The following is a 23,871-nucleotide window of genomic DNA, read 5'->3' on the forward strand; positions in this document are numbered from 1 at the left end:
AGCAACACCCCTTATATATAGACGCTACAGAATGTGTGTGCCTTGCAGACACACACACACGCACATACACCTTAAGACAGCTCACACACACTCTGTGGAGGTTGATCAGTAAAATTTTAGGACAGTCAGACCAAGTGTCATGAAATTAAACAGGAATAATAGTAATAATTGTTGCCATCATCATAAAAAGAGCAGTAGCACCGTTTTCTAGCAGTCAAATGATAAGTCTATTAACATAATCAATATGTCAGAAGTCATTTTTAACATGTCTTTATGCACTGTAATGAAATGAAGCAGTTATAGTAATTTTAGTGTGTGTGATTACAGGGAGAGAGAGGGGAGGTGTTGTTAAGCATGCCGTCATATTTTTTTTTTTTATACACACGCACACAGTCTCCATCATTGCAGTGAATGGACTGATCTCTGATTCATCCTTCTGCTATGAATCATAACATTTCTCTCTCACACACCTCTTTCTCTCTTTCCCTTTCCCATCAGGCCTTGCAGCAGCTGGGTGTGTTCCAGTCCTCGTTGCCCCACAGACCCCTGGGAAGAGCGCAGTCCTCCCCTGCAGCCACTGTCAATCCCATCAAACACCTCTTCACAACCGGTCAGTTTTTGTGTGTGCACATCTGGTTTGTTATTGGATGAGAGTTTGACATCAGCAGCGTTAGTCCAACTACTGTAAGCTACCATGCTTGTTGCCTAGCAACAGGGAGCTGACTGTCTGTTGGCTGATGGTTCAGATGAAGTGAACTGACTGAAATACCATGAATTCTTAAGCCTGAAGTGTTTTTTCTATTGTAGCTAACATTCTGGTTAATGGGTATATTTGGTTATGTTCAAAGATGAAACCGTTTTGCTTCAGTTTTGCTACAATAGTTTGCTTTTGCTGCTGTTTACATGTTATGCCTTTATTAGAGAGTCAACGGTAGAGAACTTACAGGAAATGGGGGTAGTCCCTGGTAGACCTTGATCCTGGGACGTTTCAATCTGTAGGTCAGCGCTGTAAACCCTCACGTCACTTGGGTTATATTCACAAAACACTCCAAGGCTAAAAGTAGCGCCTAACTGGCTTAGTTAGGAGAAACTCCCAAAAGTGTCATAATTGTGCTTAACTTAAGGACAACTCAGTTTTTGTTCTTTTAAGTTACTCACAAAACCATTTTGCACCAAAGTAGCCTCTGAGTCTGTCCTTTGAAGAGGTAGGAACCTACCAGAGTTGGCTGTACAACACACAAACCACGAGGCAACATGAATAGTCCATGACCCTTCAGCCCTTCTGTTTAATGAATGTTTTCAGATGTTAGTAACTGCTGCTGTTTTCATGATGTCTGTTTAAAATATGTATTTAATGTTATTATTTTAGCACTTTGATCCCAACTGTTCATTATTATACGCCTACTTATTTATTGTTTTTATCCCACATATTCTAACCTATGGCTGAGGAAGTTTTTAAGTGAATGTATGCCTGCGTGTATGAAATTTTCTCGCCGTGTCCCTTTGTTTCACTTCCATTTCTCACACCATGTGTTTTGCTTTGAAGCCAAACACAAATTTCCACATCAGTGGACAAAAAAGATGCCTATTCTATTTGAGTCAGGAACTTTTAATGCCATTTAGGAGAACTCTAGTGATGAGATCCTCTGTGAATATGACCTCCAAAGGCCCCAACATGAGCTGAACATTGTTGAGCTACAGTAATGTAACACAGACAGTCTCTACCTGTGTATCATATTCCAGGTTCCATGTGTCCTAGAGGTGTTGTGTCAGTTAGTGCCTGAATGCCTCACACATGTTTTACCTGTAGCTACTGACATCTTGTGGTGCTTATTTGTTACTACAAAATATACTGTAAAGACCATTAACACAAAGCTACATAGCTAATATTGGTCTACTGGCTTCATTTGAGAACATACTGTATGGTATTCACCTCTCTTTCTTTCTTTCTCTCTCTCTCTCTCTCTGTCTCTCCAGGGCTTGTATATGACAGTCTGATGTTGAAGCATCAGTGTGTGTGTGGCAACGCTCACATTCACCCAGAGCATGCTGGGAGAGTGCAAAGCATCTGGTCCAGGCTGCAGGAGACAGGCCTACTGGGCCGCTGCGAGGTACACACCACACACACACACACACACACGCACCACACATACACCCACCACACACACACACACACACACACACACACACACACACACCTCGGACAAAGTTTGCAAACAGGACCTTTGTGCTCATAGCACAGCTACGCCCACAATGATGTAATGTCATGGTTGGTACACACACTGCAGGCTATCCCAGCATGCACTGGAATACACTGCCAACATTCATCTCCCAGAGAAAGTGAGTGGAGGTAATGCCTTCATGGTGGCAGACAGATATTGTTTTATCATCATCATTCACCGTACATATGAAATTATCATAATTATTACTTTACAATAGCAAGTTGATTACGGCTTTTGCCAAATGTCCATTCTAATAGTTTTTGTCTTATGTGCCAATTTAAAACTCATTACTCAGTCTCTCTCTCCGTCTGTGTGTGTGAGCAGAGGATTCGTGGGCGTAAAGCATCTCTGGATGAGATCCAGTCTGTCCATTCAGAGTTCCACACTCTGCTGTATGGAACCAGCCCTCTGAATCGACACAAGCTGGACCACAAGAAGTTACTGGGTACCTGTCTTTCTGTCTGTCTGTCTGTCTGAAGCAATTTTTTTATTGTGCTAATTTTCATTTGTCAGTTATCAAACCTTTTCTGTCACTCTATATTGTTTAACTTCCTGGCCGAAAGAGTCCCATGTGGCCTTCTATTTAGCTTGAATGTATGAATTGAAGGCTTAAGTCTTCCACTCTACATGGCATTCTAGTTTACACATTAGACCTTTTAACCTCTACTCTCATTGGTCGTTTCAGGGCCAATCAGCCAGAAGATGTATGCCGTTCTTCCCTGTGGAGGAATAGGGGTGAGGCTCCTTCTCTGTCTACTCACCCGTTTGTCCATCTCAGTCAGTCTGTCTATATAGCTGTGTTTTGGCTCTGGTGTGAGCTCTGTGCTGCCCCCTCACAGGTGGACAGCGACACAGTGTGGAACGAGATGCACTCGTCGGCGGCAGTCCGCATGGCTGTCGGCTCAGTCATCGAGCTGGCCTTCAAAGTGGCAGCAGGCGAGCTGAAGGTAACGCACACACAGAAGTGCTGACAAGTGTACGCAGTTTTCTGAACCACATCATCTGACCTGTCCTTCACTCTGTGTCTGTTTTTGTACTAGAACGGTTTTGCAGTGGTGCGCCCACCAGGTCACCATGCTGAGGAATCCACTGCCATGTTAGTGCACCCACAAGATTTTTGTTACACAACTACCGATTTCGCTACATTACATTTTGAATGTGAGAATGACTAACATTTTGTACCCATTTTTATGTATGTGTGTCCTGTGTGTGTGTGTGTGTGTGTGTGTGTGTGTGTGTGTGTGTGTGTGTGTGTGTGTGTGTGAACAGGGGGTTTTGTTTCTTTAATTCAGTAGCCATCACTGCCAAGCTGCTGCAGCAGAAACTGGGAGTGGGCAAGATTCTCATTGTGGACTGGGTGAGTCGCACTGGCACACATGCACACACTCTCACCGAATTAGAAAAATGAGTTGGTGTGCACCAGTAAGTGTGATTTACAGGCCAGTTGATTCATTCTGTCCTCCACTCTGCCTGTTTATACTTGTGAAAAAAAAGGCCCAGCTGGCTCATTGGCTCGTGGCACTGGCCCATTTGGCCCAGTTTAACATCCACGCAACTCACAGGGAAAAGTTGGCGTGACTCACTACACATACAGACACCCAATCTAGCTGCCATGGTGGCAAATACTCTGCCGTTCCAGTTAGACCCTGAAGACTTATTGAGCATTGATACAGTACATGGTAAAAGCCTCAAACCTGTTGTAAATGTCCTTTAGTTTCATTGATATAATTTGACAGCTTAATATTTAATTTCCTTGTATTTTTCACTGAAGTTTTTTTCCATCTCTGTGTTAAAGCTATATGACATTCACTGTAAGGGAAAAGTGTTTTTTTTTATAGCTGCAGCATCCCATCAAATGGAAATATAGCACTTTTTCAGTGTTTTTGAACACTCAAATCCCTGTAACACTGCATCCACATACTCATACACTGATGGCAGGGGCTAACATGCAAGGTGCCAACCTGCTCACCAGTCGGAGAGACAAACCAATCCCACACACATTCACACGTCGAAGCAATTTTGGGTACCAGCTGTACCTGAGCCACAGCTGCCCACACTTGTGCATCATTTGCTAGACTCATTTGTTATGTTTGTGATAAACACTGTGGATTTGAACAACATTTGGCTGCACAACATGATTTTGTAATGCTTGACCCACTAGAAAGGCCTTAAAAGCCATTAAATAGATTTCCAGTAAAGCTGGCGGCTAGTTTGAAACGGCTAGACTGCATTTATTGATGTTAATAACCAGTTATTCTGACCAGACTGTTATGCAGGCAAAGAGACCTAATCTGGAACATTTATTGACCAAATACAGTGTGTTCAGAATGTCTGTATCGTACCAAAGCATTGACCTTCTCTCTGATGCCACTGTGACCTGTCACTGCAGGACATTCACCATGGCAACGGCACCCAGCAGGCCTTCTACAGCGACCCTAACGTCCTCTATATCTCCCTCCATCGCTACGACGATGGAAACTTCTTTCCTGGCAGCGGAGCTCCTGAGGAGGTATGCACACACACCACACACACAAAGTAGAGATGAGAATTCAGAAAAAAAGTTGAACCAGTGTCATATGTCCCATATTCTGAAAACACCCACAACCAAATTCCAAGTGATTTGTTGGTAATTTAATCTACAAATATTGTGTGTGTGTGCCATATTCTATATTCCTGTGACCAACTTTCACACACACAGACACACAGGAAGCCAAAGAAGCACAATATTAATAACTTTCTGTCTCTCCCTCTGTGCAGGTGGGATCAGGTGCTGGTGTTGGTTTTAATGTGAACATAGCGTGGACTGGAGGAGTAGAGCCACCTATGGGTGATGTGGAGTACCTGACTGCCTTTAGGTTTGTTTTATTCTATCCTAATCTTTTCAATAAATGTTTTAAATGCCGACGTTATTACTGAGGTCGAGGGAAAGACTGGAAGTAGACACTAGTAGTGCACAATGACGCACAGAAACCTCTGCTTTGTTGAAAATGTTCCTGCACTAAATATTTGCTCTTTTAATTCTTAAAGCCAGGGTTGGAGAAACTTGCAAGAGTAGCTAGATATTAAAGTGTCCAACCAAAAATATCCCACCCCTCCCCTCCCCTAGGCTTAACCTCCAAAGCCACCCACATGAATGCACTGGCTGACAAACATTACTGCTTGAGGACGAGTCCGTGACGGTGATGAGAAGACCAGCCGCTGCCGCTGGGTCCCTTGTTCTTTCTGTACACAACCGCTGACTGACAGTCTGTTCAGTCTAATAAATAAACAATCCTCTTGAATGCAACAGCTGTCGTGAACGTAACATTGCCTTCAGGTCACAGTTACTACTTAATGGGCTTAGAGGATGTGCTTTGTGCTAACAGGTTAGCTCCATGGATGTTTGATCATCCCACTAAATGAGAGCCTGTCATGCAGGTAGGCAGGTACGTATGCAGACAGGCTGATTGGATAATCAATTTGAATGAGTTTATTACAGGGCTGTGACAGACACAGGAGTGTTGTCTTTTATTTTCTTCATTTTCTGATTCTTGTCGGGATGTCGTGATCATTCCAATAAATATGACAAAAAGTGGTTCTAAAATAACTTGCTGATCTTGCATTTAAAGGATTTCTCCATGCCTTCAGGAAACAACATGATTTAAAATGTCCATATTGTGTGTGTGTGTGTGTGTGTGTAGGAGTGTGGTGATGCCCATCGCCCAGCAGTTCAGTCCAGATGTGGTTCTGGTGTCAGCAGGCTTCGATGCAGTGGAGGGTCATCAGTCTCCTCTGGGAGGATACAATGTCTCTGCCAAGTGTGAGTACTACACCGGTTACCATGGTGATCAGACCGACGAAATTTTTTTGCTCGTCCGATGATGTGATTGCCAAATAGTTTTAATTACTGTCTCGTAACTGTTATCGGTGTGTGTTGGCAGGTTTCGGTCAGCTAACACAGCTGCTGATGGGTCTGGCGGGTGGGCGCGTTGTTATGGCGTTGGAGGGTGGTCATGACCTCACAGCCATCTGTGACGCATCAGAGGCCTGCGTCTCTGCGCTACTGGGAGACCCGGTGAGAGAGAGAGTTAGAATGCCACTTATAATTATTCCTGTTTCAATTTCAAAACATGAACCATGGTAATCTTTCTCAACCTGGTGTTGGCCACCATCGCTGTGAACAATATGGAGGTATTCTACAGCCAGTAAGACAAGTATGACAGTCCTAAGTAAGCTTTGTGGTGATTTGCAGACAAGCAGCTGATGTAACTACTCAGTACAACTGTCTGATTGAACGTTAAAGGAACAGTCAACATTTTGGGAAATACATTTATTCGCTTTCTTTTCGACAGTTTGATGAGAAGATTGATACCAATTTTATGACTGTGTGTTAAGTACGGATCTGGAGTCAAGAGCTCAGCTAACTGATAAAGGCAGCAAAGGGGAACACAGTTAGCCTGGTTCTGTCCTAAATGGAAAGATGTGCCTACCAACACCTCTAAAACTCACTAATTTACATACTCATACATTAACTGATGAGTAAAATTTGCAATTCGTGGTTTTCGAGAGAGTGACCTGCTGGAACGATGTCTTAGCAAACACCAGCTGGGTGAAGTGACTGAGCACAGTTTTGTCATCACAGTGAGGCTGCCAAGTTTGGTGCCATCATGTCTTTTTATAGGAGCAAAAACCAAAGCCAAATTCATGTCATATGACAAAAGACCACGTTTCTGAGGAGATCAAGTGACCTGATACTATCACATCCACCACAGATGTCACTTGTTTGGAGAACTGTAGGAAGATTGAAATGATCTGAATGAATGACAGTAAATGATAGCGATTTTCCCAAAATGTTGAACTAATTCTTTAGACACAGCAGATCAACACATGCACATGAGACAGAAGCTTCCAGTCAGTGGTATCATAGTCCTCAGTGATGAGCAATGTGTTTGCTAGATAGATTTTACCCTAAAATAAAAGATAACAAACAAATAAAAATAATATAAAGTACAAAAGTTGATGCCATGCGTTTCTGTTAACACACTCTCTTTTTCTCTCAGTGTGACTCCGTATTTCAGTGGCCTCAGGAGAAAACATGTCCAAAAGCTTGGGCCTCATTGGAGAGAGTAATAGAGATTCAGAGTAAGTAACCCGCACACACATGTAGACAGAAGACAGACGCTTACATGAGCATGTCATGATCTTCAATTCACTTGCATTTCTGTCTTTCTCTCTGTCACTCTAGGTACACACTGGTCTTGTCTCCAGAGTTTGTCTCAGACGAGTAGCCACCCGCTATTGGATGGCCCGCTTGGGCCTCAGGGCCAATCGGAGGATGAGGCAGAAACAGTCAGTGCCATGGCCTCCCTTAGTGTTGATGTGGAGCAGTCAAGCTCTGTTCCTGATAGCACGGAAACCAGCAGGTAAGCAGAGCACTGTGTTAGGTCCACACTGCTTTTTCACACATTTAGCCTTTCTAGTATCCAAATGATGACATCACTGATCAAGCCACTATGTGATTTGCAATTCTATAATGTGCCGAATTTATAAGAGGCCCTAACACTGATCCTTGAGGTACGCTCATCACTTGAAAGTAAATTGTGAAAAAGGCAACACTATGTTACTTCAGTTACAGTGGCCACTATGGCTACAAGTGACAATTTTAACATAACACTTAATGCGTTTACAATGCTAAGCTTTTGTAACAGCAGCACAAGTGGAACACAGTCTTAAAGTCAACAAGATGTGTGGTATAGAACAATATTTACCTGAAGTTAGCTAACATTAGTTAACATTAGTCACCATCATCATTTTACCATATAATATTAAACTTGAGACTTATTTTTGATTAATTAGAATTTATTTATCTTGATGTTTGCTTTGCCCACAGGTCTACAGAGGAGCCAATGGAAGAAGAGCCTGTATTGTAGGAGGAGCTTAAACGAGAAACACACAAAAACTCCACATTCACCTCCTTCTGGCACCTCCTCTTCCTCTTCCTTTTCTTCTTCCTCCGCGGATTGGAATTGTGTTGTTTTAGAGGATTCCGGCTGTCTGTAGAGAACAGTTTGGAGGCAGGAGAAGGTGGGATCCGTGAAAATATGGACACATCTCTTTCCTACTGGTTCATTAGTCCAAGGAGCAGCAGACGACTTGTTAGCATCTCCACGGAAACCAGAGGAGGAGAGGGTCAGCTAGGAGACACGTCTTGTAACCTGTACACTTTACCACCTGCACAAAGCGCCACTGATTTTTTTTTTTTCCAGTCCCCCGATCACTCTCCTGTCTTTCTACTTTGTCCCTGCTCCTCTGTTTCCACAGCGGACCGATGACTGTGGAAAACCTGAATTTGAATCCTGTCAAAACAACGACAGACACAAGCAGACGACTTGTCTTCTTGTCTGTCTGTGTGTATCAGAGACACAGGCCGAGCGAAAGGAGGAATTACCTTTTTCAAAATGAGCAGAGGAGGAGGAGGAACTAGGTGCCTTTTCTTAAAACAAACCGTCCAATCGGAAACCACAAACACAGCACCTCAGCAAACAACCAGCCAATCAGGACTGAAGAAACACACTGATGCACACACACATACTGCTGTTTTTTCAGTCAGTCAGTTCATTTTTGAGTCTTTGTTTCTTCATCTGGATGCCTTAATTTGCTCTTATCTCACTAATTTAGCAAGAGAGACGGCGAGAGAGAGAGAATCACGAGAGTTGATATGACTATATATTCAGAAATGTATTAAAACTGCTAAGAATTGTATTTTTGTTCAGATGGTACACTATTCACACCGCATATTCCCAACAGACTGAAGAAAAGCTTCTTAAAGCCATCATTACACACTAGACATCCCCAGTAAAAATCTTCATTGAATATTAATGTAACATTAATAATAATAATATTCAATCAGACTTTTATGGGATCTGGTGAGTGTCTCAGGATCAGGCCTGTTATAAGCAGTATTCATTGTTTGAAACCGCATCACTTCAGAACACCACCTCTCTGTCACTCCTCTCTCTCTCTCTCTCTCTCTCTCTCTCTTTCACTCATTTTGGTTGAGAGTCATGTGACCTGAGCCCCGTCCCTTCTTCTCTGAGGGGGATTGTAGGATCGTGGCACGTTTTCGTCACCCCACAATGACCACCACATTCTTTCTTCCTTTGTTTTTTTTTATTTTTAATTATGATAATTCATGTTTGGTGTAAATACTGTCTCCTGTCCAGTTGCCCACGGTTACGTCACAGCAGACTCAGTGTGGTCACTTTTCTATATCTGTACATACATATATGTATAAAACACAAAATGCTTTCTCTTTTTGTATAAAAAAGACAAAATGATATTCTATATAAATATATATATGTAAACAGTGTTTTATCCAATAAGATTGGATTTATGAATATATTCTATTTGGAGATTTGATGTTTTAAGGTTTGGCTGTTTGACAGGCGGTAAGCACACGGTCTGATGACATCAGACCGCCATCTTGTTTGTTTGTTTGTTTCCAGATGTTGAGGATGTTCTGGATGTTGGCACGTAGTGGTTGTTGTTGGAGGCGAACAGCGAGCTGCGGTTCCTCTGGCAGGACCAGGCAGGCAGCACTGCCCTCCACAGGCAAACAGCAGCAACTACAGGGAAATAGATATTAAGGTCAAAGGTCACAACTGGTTGAATAGGCTGGTCCAGTGATGATGTTTTTGTAGTCCAACAGGAAGTTAGCTAGCCCCTCCATGGCTTGTGATATTCATTAGCCCTGAACGACGTACTACATATTACAGTTCTTAATCACCAGCTCCTGTAACATTGACATTTTAGTCAGCGACCGGCTCCACAAATGTGTTACAGTATCAATAATGTTGAAACTACAAACTCACCGGACGGTCGGCCATCATTTAGCCACATGTGAGACGGGGGAAAGACAACACGAGGCAGTTGTCCAGTAAAAGATGTGACTTACCAAAGGGAGCGGTACACAGCTAGTGTTTGCTTTACTTCCACGCTAGTTTTGAGCAGCAGAACCAGTTTTTGTACGCAGTATGTGTATTGTTTGAAAAGTCCATTGTACAGTGCACAAATGAAAAGAACTGAATTTTGAGTTCAACGTTGGTAACCTTTGTTGTTCAGGGTGTATTGGGTAGTTTTGTTTTGCTGTCATTTGTCCCACATTGAAGTGGCTAAGAAGTGAGCCCATCCGTGAGTTAATTTTTTCAACATTTTTGCTGTAACAACCTTTCTAACCCACTCAGTGACCACCATACACGGTGTGCTGTTCCCCAACCACTCTGTGACTGCCGATTCACATCGATGGAACCGTTCTGTTGTGTGATAAGTCAGCATTGCTCACACTAGGCCAAAAGCAGAAATCAATTGTAGTGGCATGCCAACATTTGGCAAACCTTCGGAGAAAACTTGAGGTCTTTTTGCTCTGGTGCTATTTATGTAAATTCAGTTCTTTTAGCTTCACGCTTATGCTACACCAACCACTTGGGGGGAGAAAACACACAAACATATTTTTAAAATGGATGAACGGGGTATTAAAAGGTTTGTTCAAGCACACAGAAGTCCAACCAAAACTCCATACGCATCCCATCCACTGTTGGCGAGCATGGCTCAAACATGCCAACTGTGTGTGTTCATTTGTTGCTCTCAGCTGTCTGTGAGCGCTTCAGGCCCCCTCCAACCTCACATCATTTCCCGCCATGCTTTCACTTGGCCACCTTAAAGTGCAGCTTCAGAACTGGACCACTCTATTATCCACATCTCTAGAAACTAGACTGAGAAACACAGTAAGCCAACTCTGCCGGACACAATGCTGAACCTCACTAAAGTCCGTTTCCCAGGACCCTCTGTGGTGCAGCGGGTGTTGTAGCTCCCGCTGCTACCTCTGGGTCCCATCTGTTCTAAGCAATATAAACACTGATCGGTCAGGAGAACTACAATGTCCAGCTGTAGTGCTGCCATGGCAACACTGCAGACAGCATCACAGCTTACATCGTCGTTGCAGCTCCCTCTAGTTTTTACACGTGTGGTTGAGTGCTGCTTGTGTATCATCTGTCAGGTGGAGTGGACAGAGTGGTGATTGATTTATTGAGCTGTGTTTCCAGACGGTTCAATGTAGTCTTTTTGTACCAATGTAAACACCAAGGCCATTTTGTCCATAATAACAGTAATCAGTGATCGCAGCGCCTCGTTATGGGGGTAGAGTGTTGGAGTTGGCTGGATTGGTAACTCAAGAGAGATAAAAAAATTGACGTCTGAGCTCGGCTGGAGGATTAAAACAAACAGCTGTGGTGGGACGAGATTAATTATAGCAATTTATATCACCCCAGTAAAAATGCCTTAACATTTTCTCTGCTATTGATTGAAATCACCACCACAGAGTCATGGAATCAGATTCTTTATGGAAGAATTTGGCTTTCCCCCCTGTGTCTGCAGTAACACCTAGTGGCCATTAGAGGAACTGCAGTTCAACATGTTTTCAACATTGAGCGTTCATTGTGGTTGGTCACAGCTTGGGCCTTATTTTTGTAGTTTTGGCCATCATTTCTGTAAATGACAACACTGCATTCAGCATGTTGATCTGGGAATGTAATAACTTTTGTAGAAGGGGCAAGAGACGCAAAGAAAACCCCAACTTTACTCACCATAGCTGTTCCCAAAATGTTTCCCGTCAGATGAAGCGGTTTACATCAGCTGTTCCCAACCCTTGTGACACTTTAAAGAGAAGCAGTGACTGTGTGTGTCTATGAGTTGCCAAAATTCAGTCAAAGAGAGATTTTCAGATTGTTTCATTTTAAATAAAATCTTAAGAGGTCTGAAACAAGCCAAGTTCATCATAATAAGAAGAAGCGTAGATTAGAGAAAAGCTTGGGGGAAAAAATGTAAAAATGCCCTGGAGAGTTATTTTGGATAATATTTTGGAGATTTTAAATGTTCTTACTTGCCTACTGTCTCACAAACACTCACATTCATGTGTTTGCCCGTCGGACAAAACTGGATTAGCATTCAACAGAGTGGACGACAGTCTTTCCAAGACCGACAGTAAAAGCCCTCCTCACTCAGTGATCGGTGATTCTCCACACAACTGCTCCTGCTTTTCATGTGTGCAAACACCATGAATGGCTGCGAGGAAGAGGTTGCCAAACAGTGTGCACCGTCCTCCTGAATTACAGCGCCTCACCCCTCTCTCCCAAAACAATTCATTTTGGAACACGGCCCGGCCTTTTGCTGTAGCAGTGATGCTGTGGTTCGACATTTCAGCAATCGCTTTAATGAGTTGTTCTAATGAACAGAAATGAGTGTGCCAAAACCACAAAGACAAGACTGAAGTAACAAACTGAGCCGACGCAAAAGCACAGAGAGGCCTTTTTCACAGCAGTGGGAAAAGCACAGGTTTTAGTAACATGACTTCTGTCCCAGTGAGCTGTGACAGCATGTACACCCCCACCCTCAACTAAACTAGCTAAACTGAAATCTGCATTCATTCATTTTACTATTATTTACCCCTTTCCTGTTCGGTCACAATGTGTTCTGTGAAAAAGGCCTTAGTGAGTCACTTCTGGATGGTTTGTACAATGAACAGAGGGGAGGGGGTGGGGGCACCTTCAGAACAATCAGCACCACCCGTCTCTAACCCATGCATTTAAAACTCCAACATTCAGAGCACTGACAGCCTGACGGTTTGTGTCCTGAGGGTGAAGAAACCTCCCCAGTCCAGAGGCTGACACAGCTGTACTGTTGCTACCACACACACACACACACACACACACACTCACACTATTTTGCTACATGAGTTGATACTGTATATTTCTTTATATGTTTGATACTGTGGTGTAAGTGTAGTGTCCTGCTATGATGCGGTGGGGGTGGGGGGGGGAATTTTTGGACTCTGGGTGGGACGGAGGAGGTTCAGCCTCAGTGTGACTGTCACCTTCTCTGTCTCTCTCTCGCTCTTTTACCTCCTTCTGCTTTTAAGGGGAGAAGCCCCCTCTGTTACCTTTCTCTCGTTGGGCTCGTGACTGAAAAATTGGAAAACGCCGTTTTTGTTGGAACTGATCACAAGCACATTCCTGACTATTCTCCGTCTGTGCTGTCGTTTTATCCAGATTCTTTCCTGTTGAGACAATACAACATGTGTCTAGTTCTCGCTGACTCACATGTATATAAAGTGCATATATGTGTACACATGTGCAATACACGCTATTTGAGCAATCTATTACTGTGACTATTATTGATGATGATACTTGTCCCTTTTTTGAACTTTCAGCCCGTTTTTTCTTCTCGTCCTGATTTCCTGTTGATGAATTGTGTTGCAAGAGCTTAAAAAGGGAAAGTGACTCTTGTGATTCTTCACACTCAATTTAATTTCAGGGGTTTGTGGACATTTTAATTAAGCCCTTTTTTATTACTCTCACTGTAATGTTGTGACGTTGATCCTGATTATCTGTTTCTTTGTTTTTTTTTTAAGTGGGCCTGTTGTTAAACTTGTCTGTTAAAACTCAATAAAGCAATTCACCGACTTCCTGTTGCATTTACTCATAACCTGTCCAAAAGTAACAAAGGTGTAGGTGTAAAATTAAAAGTTTATGTGCATTCCTACACAGGATCTTAGTCAAGACTAGAAATACTAAGTCATGATTCTGAATGTAATCTGATTTACTCAAATCAAATTACATTACAATTACGTTACAAATCTGAGTTTATCAATTAAATATCTTTGGGTTGAGAACTTCTGATTGGAAGCATTTGCTACTGCAGTTTCAAAAAAAAAAAAAAAAACCTCTTAATAGTATTGAGGAAACAATTTAATGATGAATTTAATTAGAATAAATATGTGAGCTGAAAGGGAATTCCAGCTTCATTCCTAAATCGGCTTGGATCACTGAACAATTTATACACAGCTTATTTCATACAAAAGGAAATCACGTTGTGTCCCAAAGAAATACAGTATTTCCACACAGGGAGTCTTGCAAGTCCTAAACATTCAGCTCTCGGTTGCAGAAGGGAACTCACTGAATCGTCGCCTCCTGCTGACGTTTTTTAAAAACAAGGCCACGGTTTTCTGAAAAAGTCCCCACATGCTGGAAGTGAACTTGAACATGTCGTCAGTCGATGTGCTCTAGCTCTCCGGGGAGTAGATCTTGATGAGGTGTTGCAGTTCGGAGGGATAGCCAGTTAGCGGGCAGCGGCGGTTGGCTTTCACATACATGTAGATGCAGCGGTAACAGAACACAAAGCCCGAGGTGGACAGCACCGTGGCGTTTGTACGAAGCCCCCGGCACAACGGGCAGTTCCTGCTGTCAGAGCCAGGCAGGGGCTCTTCGCTGTGATTGGCTGTGATGGATGGAGAGTCCCGGCAGCTCTGCTCCTGCTGCAGGTGGAGGGGGGGCGGAGGAGCAGGCAGGGAGGTGAGGGTTTTCACGGTGCTCTGGTTCTCCGAGGAGTACCACCACTCCAGGAACTGCAGGAAGAAGACGCCCAAAGACAGGGAGGTGGAGAGGGACAAGGCCACGCCCCTCGCTGCCTGCGACATCAACCACCACGCTTTCTGTGTCAGGCTGCAAACAGAAGAGCAATGCATTGTGGGTAATGGGATCAACATCTTTGTCTGGCTTGTAGCCACCTGCAATAATATTTTCTTCATTTTCTTGCTCTCTTTGGGCTTTTGGAAGTAGTTTTTTTGTCCTGATTTAGGTTTCTTAGATAGACTTTGCTTTTAGGTTACATGCAAATCACTCCGACCCAACATGCATCCAACACTAACTGTCATCATCTATACATTTAAGTGCCTGACTGGGGCCAGATGAGACTGAAAGTGGGGCAAAAAATATTGCTCTCCATTTGGAGAAAGACAGAAATGTTTCAACTCTTGCCACCATTAATTTAGCACTAATATCAAACACACACTTTGAATGTACCTCGCAGCAGCTGGGATGCCAGTTTTGTTGGTCTTTAATTCCATATCTCTGATATCTTGAGCATTTAGTCGCGCCAGTCTGACCCTGGCCAGCAACAGCAGAGGATTATGGGTCTTGGCGACTCCAAAGACAAAGAGCAGCTGCTGGCAGAACACCCAGGCCTGCCAGGCTGAGCTGACATAAGGGTATGCTGCCACGGCCGCCCGGTACAGCCTCCGGCTCCTGCTCTGCGCCAGGCGGATGGAGAAGTCCTCTTCATCCCTCTGCCACGCCAGTGTTGCCTCTAGCTTGGCCCGCAGGTACGGAACCAGGCACAGAAGAAGAAGAGAGCGCCAGTGTGACTTCCTGTGCAGCCCGAGGTGGACAGGAAGTCCCCGCCCTCCGGAAACTCTCTTCAGGCCGTAGAAATTCTCTGAAAAGGAGGCGCTACAGTGGGACAGGAAGTGGTTCTGGAGGAGAAGGTCCAGCAGCAGGTACAGCTCATCAAAGCAACGCCACAGGAGACCAAAACGGGACGGGTTGGACTCTGCCAGAACCTGAGAAGGACACCAAGGAAGATCAAGTAAATACCCACACATAAACAGTAACAACAGACACAGTGATGAGCTCTACAGCATTTCTTCACCGATCACCTTGACAGCATGCCTCAGCGCCGGTCTCACCGCCTCCATCAGAGACTCCTGCGCCAGGACCTCAAACACTGACGGCTGCTCGTTCACAGCGGTGGAGGTCAGATGGGCTCCGGCCTCTGCCATGACTGCTGCACCATCACAACACAGGGACTTTTAATTTTACAGCAGAAGTGGACAGACACTGAAACACTAATGTCAACCTCCAATAAATGGATCTAAATGAGCTATATGCATTTCCTATTGACATTTACAGGACCTATTTTCTTATAAACACTTTAACTATCGTTTGCATCAACACTCTGCTACACTATTTTACACACCAAGGTTGTTTCATATCCTAAACACACAGGCGGAGGTATACTGTTCATACAGTGAGTGGTTAGGTTGTATCTTACAGGTCATGTTACTGTTTAGCTAACTGCCGTTGTTTAGCAAGTATTGACATAACCCAGTAGCTTTCATGCTAAGTTGACAGTAGTAGTTAGACAGTAGAAGACAGAGGTGGTTAATAATATGTGCAGGTGGTGTTATTTATGCAGCCATGTGGTCTACCTTCGCCAACTTAGCTTCCTCTGCTAGCTGTTAGCTGTAAATTAGCAGGACTACGTCGCAGAAATTTCCTGGCGTCTCCTTCGTCAACATCACACGCTCATTTAAAAACTCCTCACGCTGCTCTGGACTTTACAGCAAAAAAAACAAAACAGAGACACAGCTCGTCTGTCACTCCTCTTCCGGTACCGGACGTTTGCAGCGCAAATATGAACCGTTCACAACAACCGCCACTTCCGCACTCGCTCCTCAGAGCGCATGCAACGTCATGACGCAGCGTACGTCTTTCCGGCCGCTCCATCAGTCGTCTTGTTTGGGAAAATCCATCATGAGAACATGAGGAGGGCGCGTTATGGAGGAAGAAAAGAAGCCTGGTGTTTACTGGAGGATTAATAGTTGTCTGTTAGCCTAACAAGTAGTTTTAAAACTCTTAGTCTGTCTGTGCATATGTTGATCTGGGTGGGAAGTTGTAAGTTGCTGTATAGAATAAAATAATTGACCTTACAGGGATACATTTGAATTTAACTGAAAATGCAAAATGTGAAATCAATAAAGATAGATAAATAAATGAATAGATAAATACATAAATAATGAGACCACATTGTAAACCATATTCAAGGACTTAAAGGTCAAAGACAGGGCAGACACAGATAATAACAGTAACACAGGATCTGCTCATGTTGTAATCTAAAGAGAGAGAGTCAAATTTCCCAACAGATCTGAAATCAGTCAGAATAACAAGACCAACCAGCATGCAGTGAGCCTGGGGATTCGGGGCATTTTCACACTTATCCAGCCATGGATTTGACATTTCCAATATTATATTCGAGCAAAGATGATGATTCAAAGCAATATCTGGAATATGATTTGTAACTCTAAAAACAAAAACACAAAAGCCATCCTCAAGACAGGGCTTGGAGATTAGGCCGAAATGCTTCAGCTGACACACAGTAAGGTTGGTGTTGCCCGTGGTTTTGGCCCCCTGGGAGCCCATGACAAGTGTCTGCTCGGCCTGGTCGTAAATGAGACCAGCACTGATGCTGACATGTGAAATTTTGGTTGGCAAATCAGCTCTTGTTTCGTTTATTTCTCTGTCCGTCTGTCAAACACACACGACTCATCTTCAAAAGATGTTAGCTTAGTTTTTCTATAATATTAAAGTCAGTGAAACAGACATCTGGAGAGACGCCAAGGCTCCCTAGTGGTATTAGTGGGAAACCAGAGGGAGGGGGCCAGAGGCCGAGACATGATAAAAACATCAGATGAGCTGCCAGAGTTTAGTGGATGAGAGGAAACATTTGGCGATTGGAGAGGATAAGAGGATTACTGACACAGCTGACTGTACTGAGAGTCTCCATCATCACTCTGTCTTCGTTTCTCTCGCTGTCCATCGTCTCCCTGACATCCAGTGAAGTCAGAGGACATATAGAAGTAGATGATCCAGTATGGAGACTTTCATCAGCAGAGGAGGTGAGTGTAGGAGAGGGAGGCTTAGACCTCTGAGGAGATATTTGCATCATTTGATTGTTGCTTTTACACTTAACTTTGTGTGATTTTCACTGTAGTCCGTTTTTGTCTTGAAAATGTAAGAATGCACCAAATAGTGTTGAGCCAGGGAAGAACACTGCAGTGAATAAGAAAGAAACGCTGGAATACTAGTCTTGCTTCCATGCTATGTTAGTGAGTGCATACAAGACATACTCGCTGAATTAATCCGTTCTGCTGTGCCGCTCTTAATGACTGTGATTATGTAATTACATTTTCATGGGAGAGGAAGGAATAAATCGGATGAAAAATCCTTGCTAAAGACAAGTCTAGCAATAATGAGAAAGATTTAAAAGTAAGTCAGTTATGTAATGATGAAATGTTGGTATTTGATTTTAGAAAGCATGTGCTCTTCTCAGTAAAGAGGTGAAAAATGTAGTTTTCAGGAAAGAAAAATGGTGGAAAAATCCGAGGTGTCGTGACATTAGTGCTTAAATACTGATTAGACTATCTGTTGTTTATGTACGTGGCTTTCTACTGTATGAAAGGATTATGGGTTATTAGGATAGAATGATTTTGGTGTCAGTGTTAGGAATGGTTAGTGGTTTTGTTAAGGCGTATCTTATTCTTCAGTCATGATCAAATTAAAAACGATAGCGGGTAAATTTACATTATGTCCCCTTTCTAGAAGTTTAGAATTGAAGAGTTGAAGGTAGATTTCTCCATCACTGTTGGGGCGAGAATGTATTTATTCAGTACTTAAAAGCTAATCAGATAGAACAGTCAAATCAACAACTTTTGACAACATGAAACTACTGCAGAAAATAAAATTACAGCCTTACTTGAAATTTAAAGTTGCACCGAAATGATGAACTTCCTCATCAACTCTTTATTTTATGTCAGCTGTAGAGAACTTTTTCATCGTTTCGGTTTGCATCCCTCAAACTCTGCCCTCAGCCAATGTGCTCTGATAAATCCTGATGAAATAGAGACAGAAAAAGTTAGTTACTATCCGGTGAACATAGTAGTGGAGTAATTAGCAGCTATAGAGCAGATGTTTCCCTCAACAGTTGGTGAAGACCAAAAGCTAAAAGGAGAATGAATATTGGACTCTAATTACTCTGGTGGCCAGAAACACACACGTTCTGGGCCTTCTGGGTGTGTAAATAGGCAACATGTCTAAAACACTTGCCTTAATTCGTAAATGTTGTGTGTTTTAGCTTGTTCTGCTGCCCCCAAGTGGATAAAAAGACAATTAGTGCAGCTTTAAACATCTACTAGATCAACTAAACAGGCTCCACTTGACTGATTTAAATGTAAACTAAAATCTTGCTTTCTTATTTCCAGCTGCATCTACGCTGACTGCACGGCTTGGTGAAGAGATCAGCAGAATTCAGCTTTCCGCATTTAAACTACTCCTCTGAACAAGCTGCCCTCCCTCTCAGTCCCTGAGGAAATATGTGTCTCTTTTCCCTGGCCCTTCTCTTCTTCCTTTATGCCTTTTATTCCCCCCCATCCTTTTTTCTGTCCGTCGAGTGCTCACGGTTGTGTCCACACCAGTGTGTTTGTTACGAGCACGCTGACTTGGTTGACTGCCGTGGCCGTGGGTTCGAGCATGTTCCCAGGGGCCTCCCTCATGGCACATGGCTGCTGGAGCTGGGGGGAAACAATCTGAGTGAGATTGGCACCCGAGCCTTCACAGGACTGTGGTCCCTGCGGGTGCTGGTGCTGACCAACAGCCAGATACAAGAAATACAACCACAGGTAGGAACAAGGGGGTGGAGGAGCTTAAAAAGGGGCAAAATCTTACAAGGAAAATTCCTGAAAATTGCACTGGACACATTTGGGAGCCATGTGCAAGTTGAAACTCTGAAAGGATTTGAAGTGGCAGTTGAAGTGTCATCACTTAAAGCTGTTAAAGCACAAAATGGAAAGTAGCTGCGCTGCCATCTGAAGAGTAAGAGATAAAAGTTGGAAAGTTAGCTGACTTGTAAACACCGAAAGCATTTGAAATGCCATTTGAAGAATATGGCGTAAAAGCACTGGAAGTGTCAGTTGAAGCGGAAGCACTGCGAAATGAAAACAATGGAGTTCACACATTCAGTGTAATCACTGAATGCAGCTGAGCTCGCATTTAAGTACAAAATGAAAAGCAACTGAAATGTCATGTTGAATTTGTCAGTACAAGTGTAAGCCATGAAAGCAGCTGAAATGCCACATAAGAAGAACGAATAATGAAAGCAGTGGAAATGCAAGTTGAAGTGGAAGATATATAGATCTGTATGAAAGTGAGAGACAAAAGTAGTGCTCCCATGCAGTGGATCTAAATGTCATGGGGGGATCTTCCAGCTCTGGCTCAGCAGGTGACAAGGACTCTTCGTTGCCGTAAAGGGAGGATGAAAGGTGTTTGTGCATGTAAAAAAAAGAGTGTTACTAAAATGTGTGCCTCTCTCTGTCTTTCTCTTTCCACAGGCATTTTTCTCTTTGTCCTTCCTGGAGAAGCTCGACCTCAGTTGGAACCAGTTAACATCTCTGCCTGTCGACTTCTCGACCAGTCTGTCTGCTCTCAGAGAGCTGCGACTGGAGCACAACAGCTTGCATCATTTATCTGGATACAGGTGCGTCAAGTCCATCTCTCCTCCACCATCATGTTCCATATTCTTACAGCATCAGCATCCATCTCCCCAGAGCAGGGAATGATGGGTAGGAATAGTTCCTCACTGTTCAAACTGGTAAACAGAATTCCATGTGCTTTACTTATGATGTCTTTGTGTGAATGAATATCTTCCTCCTGACCTGATGTTGGTAGAATTGAAATGTTAAGCCCAGACATCTCTGCAAACTCATTCTTTTGGTCTTTTCCCAAAGCTTACGACCATTGATGAGGAGGTCTGCATTTCGATCTCATGGTTCATTATACCTTTGTCTGTGACATACTTGCTTTGCCGGGCACAAATGTTAAAATTCAACACTGCAAACATCTATTAGGGATGTAACGGTACACAAGAGTCACGGTTCAGAATGCACCTAAGTTTTGGTTCGCTCTACTCATTCATAAATGAGTTTACACAGACTAACCTGACTTCAGTTCATCAGTGTTGGCATATCGTTTGATGCTAATTGCTGTCTATTTTCACTATAACTTACAGGGAAACCATAGTGCTCCCATGCGGTGGATCTAAATGTCATGGGGGGATCCTCCAGCTCTGGTCTCTCATTTGTGCTTGCCATACAGATGGCAAAAACACTGTGTAAGCTTGGCTAATGTGGCTAGCTGGGCTAAACCAACGAGCAAGCTACAGCCGACAGACAATGACTGGTTCCATTTGCACAAGCAGTAGACCGAAATCGATTATTAGGACAGTAATTGTTTGGTTCAGAAGGCGCATCGAACTGAGGAAGTCACATAATGAACAGAATGTACTCTTCCAAACGGTTTGGGACAAATACACATACCATTACATTACCCTAATAACTTCAGCTATTGCATTATCTCCAGTACTATGACATCATCCAGGAAGCTTTATTGCTCCTCCCAGCTTAGTATTTTGGTTTTCAGACCTGCAACTTTGCTGTTTTGGTTCACTCCCTTGGCTCTTATAGGGTAGCTTTTGGCTGTTGTACAAGAAAGTGAAGAAAGTGGTTTCTCTGGAGTTGGTAGAGACCAAAAACAGAGAGGAAAAGAATGAATATTGGACTTGCATTCGTCAGGTGGACAGAAATGTTGGACAATAATGTGACTCTGTGTCCGCTGCATGTGTGAGTAAGCTAACGTGTTTGTCATATCTAACTATAAAGGAAGTAATCTCATCCTTTGCATATCGCAAGTACCATTTATCTATTCAACTTCACACAGGCAGGTATATTGCTGAGGTCACACCACTCGTTCTGCAAGAAGAAAGTTACAGTAGATGAACCAAGAGACAGCCGTATTTAGCACATGTGGATTGAGCTTTGTGTCTGCCTGCCTTTCATCCCTTAACTTTCCCTGCCTCCCTCTGTCAGCTTGGAGTATCTAGACAACATGGAGAAACTGGACGTCAGTTATAATCAGTTGGTGTTGGTCAGCCCCGGTGTGTTCAGGGGCCTCTCCAGGCTCAGACAGCTCTACCTACACAACAACAAACTGACTGTGGTTCAGCAGGGGAGCCTGGATATGCTGCCTGGACTGGAGGTGCAAACATGACTGTTGAAATGACCCTGCATGTACACCAGGTTGCCCATATGCCAAGTCTGTCTGATTACCTGTCTGTCTGACTGTCTAGGTGCTCCAGCTGAGCAACAACAACATCTCTCAGATAGACGGCAACGCTCTGGCTCCCCTTTACAGCCTGGCAGTCCTCGCTCTGGAGGGAAACAACCTGCATCACCTCAAGTTTAAGACCTTCATCAGCCTTCATACGACAGCGACTCACATCCAGTTGTCAGGTTTCTAGTATCACTGCTACTGTTCCCCACGTTCACCTTGTGTTAACATTTGTTGTTGATCAAGTGAAGTGTCTCATTTTATTCTCATTTCCAAACATCATAATCAGGAAAACAAAATATGGATTCTACATCCGTGTTCATGCATCTCTAAACACGTAAACCCCATTTCTGCCAATCACGCTTGGTGCAGGCTGTGATGATGAACGAGACTCCTGTGCATGGCTGTTGTTCTCTCATGTTTTTTTTTTTTAAAGAGAACCTGATCAGTACAAATTCACAAAACTGGCAGCCACACTTAATGAACGCACCAGTAAGCCCATTTATTTATTTTTTTTAAATTAGCTTAGGCCTTAACTTTTTTCATGCAGGATGAGAACAGACTTCCAGCTGTGCTGTCTTGTAATTTGATTTTGTAATGGTGGGCTATTACAAAAATTGTCACACTGATGTATTAATGGACACATACGCCCTTTACATGTGTCATATGCATCATAGTTACACCAGCTTGCTTTAAAATAAAAAAAAGATACATAAACTAATTTAAAAAAACACTGTTGTGGGTAGGTCTGTAGGCACGTCAAAAAGTTTAAAAGAAAAGTTGTTTAAATGTGTAAAAATACAAATTTATGTTTAGATTTTTGCTCAGTATATGATCATTTTAAGCCTGTGGTACAATAGTTTCACTTCCCATCTGGCAGCGCTGCTATCTTAACAAGAAGCCTAAAGAGACACTGAAGCTACGATCAATCACAGCACATGATGGACATGTGGCAGGATGTATCATGGCTGTGGGCTACTTTCCTATTGTTTGTGGCATGTGCTGTGTCGGCTACCAGATGGCAGATATTATCTGACAGGAATGAACATCTCCTACCCCCCCGCCAGCATGAGCAATATGAACAAGGCCAGATGGCATCAGGAATGATAGTGTGCTTAAATGCACATTCGGTTCATGGCCTCTCTCTCATCAGTATTAAGGCCCAGTATCCCACCCTGACTACCACTCCTGACACTTAGTGCTTCTATGTAGGGGATTTTGTAGAGTGTATCTATCTATCTAAATATAATCTTAATGATTCAGATTCAGATTGCACCTTTAAAAAAAGGACAAACAAACTGTCCTTAAAATGTAAAATGTTCCATTTGTTTTTTTCATACATGTTGTAATATGAAATGCACAGTTAGCTGAAGTAAAATATGGAAAATTCCAATGATTAAAATGATAATCTTTGAATTACTAGATTGATTTTCACTTTCAGCTTTCCTGTTGCTCCACCAGGTAACCCATGGAGCTGTGACTGCGATCTGCATCGTGTCTTCAGTAAGATCTTGCACGTCCGCCACCTCCACATCGACGACTACCGCAATGTGACATGTCAGGACCCGCCGCAGCTCACTGGGGCCTCGTTGGCCTGGGTGGACAGCCAGCTGTGCATCGCAGAGACCGCCACCGTACTCGTCATCACCATCACCGTGCTGGTCACTGTGGTGGCGGCCTTGGTGATGGCCGAGAGGACCAGGAAGAGGAACCATGGGAAGAACTGGGACACTGAGTCGCAGACGCAAACTCAGAGTTCGTGAGAGCCTGAGAGATGATAACAGAATGACAGTGAGAGAAAGAAGAGACCTGTAATAATGGAGAGCCTGTGACGCCAAAGAGTG

General features: G+C 43.3%; 3 protein-coding genes across 7 annotated transcripts in view; 2 read left to right on the forward strand and 1 right to left on the reverse strand.

The window, feature by feature from the left end:
* hdac5 (histone deacetylase 5) overlaps nt 1-11,690 on the forward strand; it is a 45,733-nt gene extending 34,043 nt beyond the window's left edge. For all 4 annotated transcript variants that reach the window (XM_070848617.1, XM_070848619.1, XM_070848615.1 and 1 more), the window contains 14 exons: nt 499-610; nt 1,978-2,111; nt 2,547-2,667; nt 2,908-2,957; nt 3,062-3,169; nt 3,263-3,318; nt 3,492-3,579; nt 4,612-4,731; nt 4,980-5,077; nt 5,903-6,021; nt 6,143-6,276; nt 7,262-7,343; nt 7,447-7,624; nt 8,092-11,690. In XM_070848617.1, coding sequence (XP_070704718.1) covers nt 499-610; nt 1,978-2,111; nt 2,547-2,667; nt 2,908-2,957; nt 3,062-3,169; nt 3,263-3,318; nt 3,492-3,579; nt 4,612-4,731; nt 4,980-5,077; nt 5,903-6,021; nt 6,143-6,276; nt 7,262-7,343; nt 7,447-7,624; nt 8,092-8,131 — 1,440 coding nt within the window. In that variant the 3' untranslated portion in view covers nt 8,132-11,690. The remainder of the gene's footprint in view (nt 1-498; nt 611-1,977; nt 2,112-2,546; nt 2,668-2,907; nt 2,958-3,061; nt 3,170-3,262; nt 3,319-3,491; nt 3,580-4,611; nt 4,732-4,979; nt 5,078-5,902; nt 6,022-6,142; nt 6,277-7,261; nt 7,344-7,446; nt 7,625-8,091) is intronic.
* A 2,305-nt stretch (nt 11,691-13,995) lies between these two features.
* On the reverse strand, nt 13,996-16,462 carry pex12 (peroxisomal biogenesis factor 12). 2 transcript variants are annotated; one of them, XM_070848104.1, is made up of 4 exons: nt 16,300-16,462; nt 15,748-15,872; nt 15,116-15,651; nt 13,996-14,755 (listed from the first exon to the last, which is right to left on the reverse strand). In XM_070848104.1, the coding sequence occupies exons 2-4, from the start codon at nt 15,868-15,870 to the stop codon at nt 14,317-14,319; spliced, it is 1,098 nt and encodes a 365-aa protein (XP_070704205.1). In that variant the 5' UTR covers nt 15,871-15,872; nt 16,300-16,462; the 3' UTR covers nt 13,996-14,316. The 2 variants fall into 2 exon arrangements, with proteins under 2 accessions (XP_070704205.1, XP_070704204.1); XM_070848103.1 differs by having other exon boundaries at nt 15,748-15,875.
* A 2,777-nt stretch (nt 16,463-19,239) lies between these two features.
* Nucleotides 19,240-23,811, forward strand: LOC139216309 (phospholipase A2 inhibitor). The gene is made up of 5 exons (XM_070847400.1): nt 19,240-19,545; nt 20,254-20,399; nt 21,787-21,955; nt 22,047-22,209; nt 23,489-23,811. The coding sequence occupies exons 1-5, from the start codon at nt 19,240-19,242 to the stop codon at nt 23,788-23,790; spliced, it is 1,086 nt and encodes a 361-aa protein (XP_070703501.1). The 3' UTR covers nt 23,791-23,811.
* Nucleotides 23,812-23,871: the final 60 nt, after the last annotated feature.

The sequence above is a fragment of the Pempheris klunzingeri genome, chromosome 17 (assembly GCF_042242105.1).
Source record: "Pempheris klunzingeri isolate RE-2024b chromosome 17, fPemKlu1.hap1, whole genome shotgun sequence".
NCBI classification, from domain to species: domain Eukaryota; kingdom Metazoa; phylum Chordata; class Actinopteri; order Acropomatiformes; family Pempheridae; genus Pempheris; species Pempheris klunzingeri.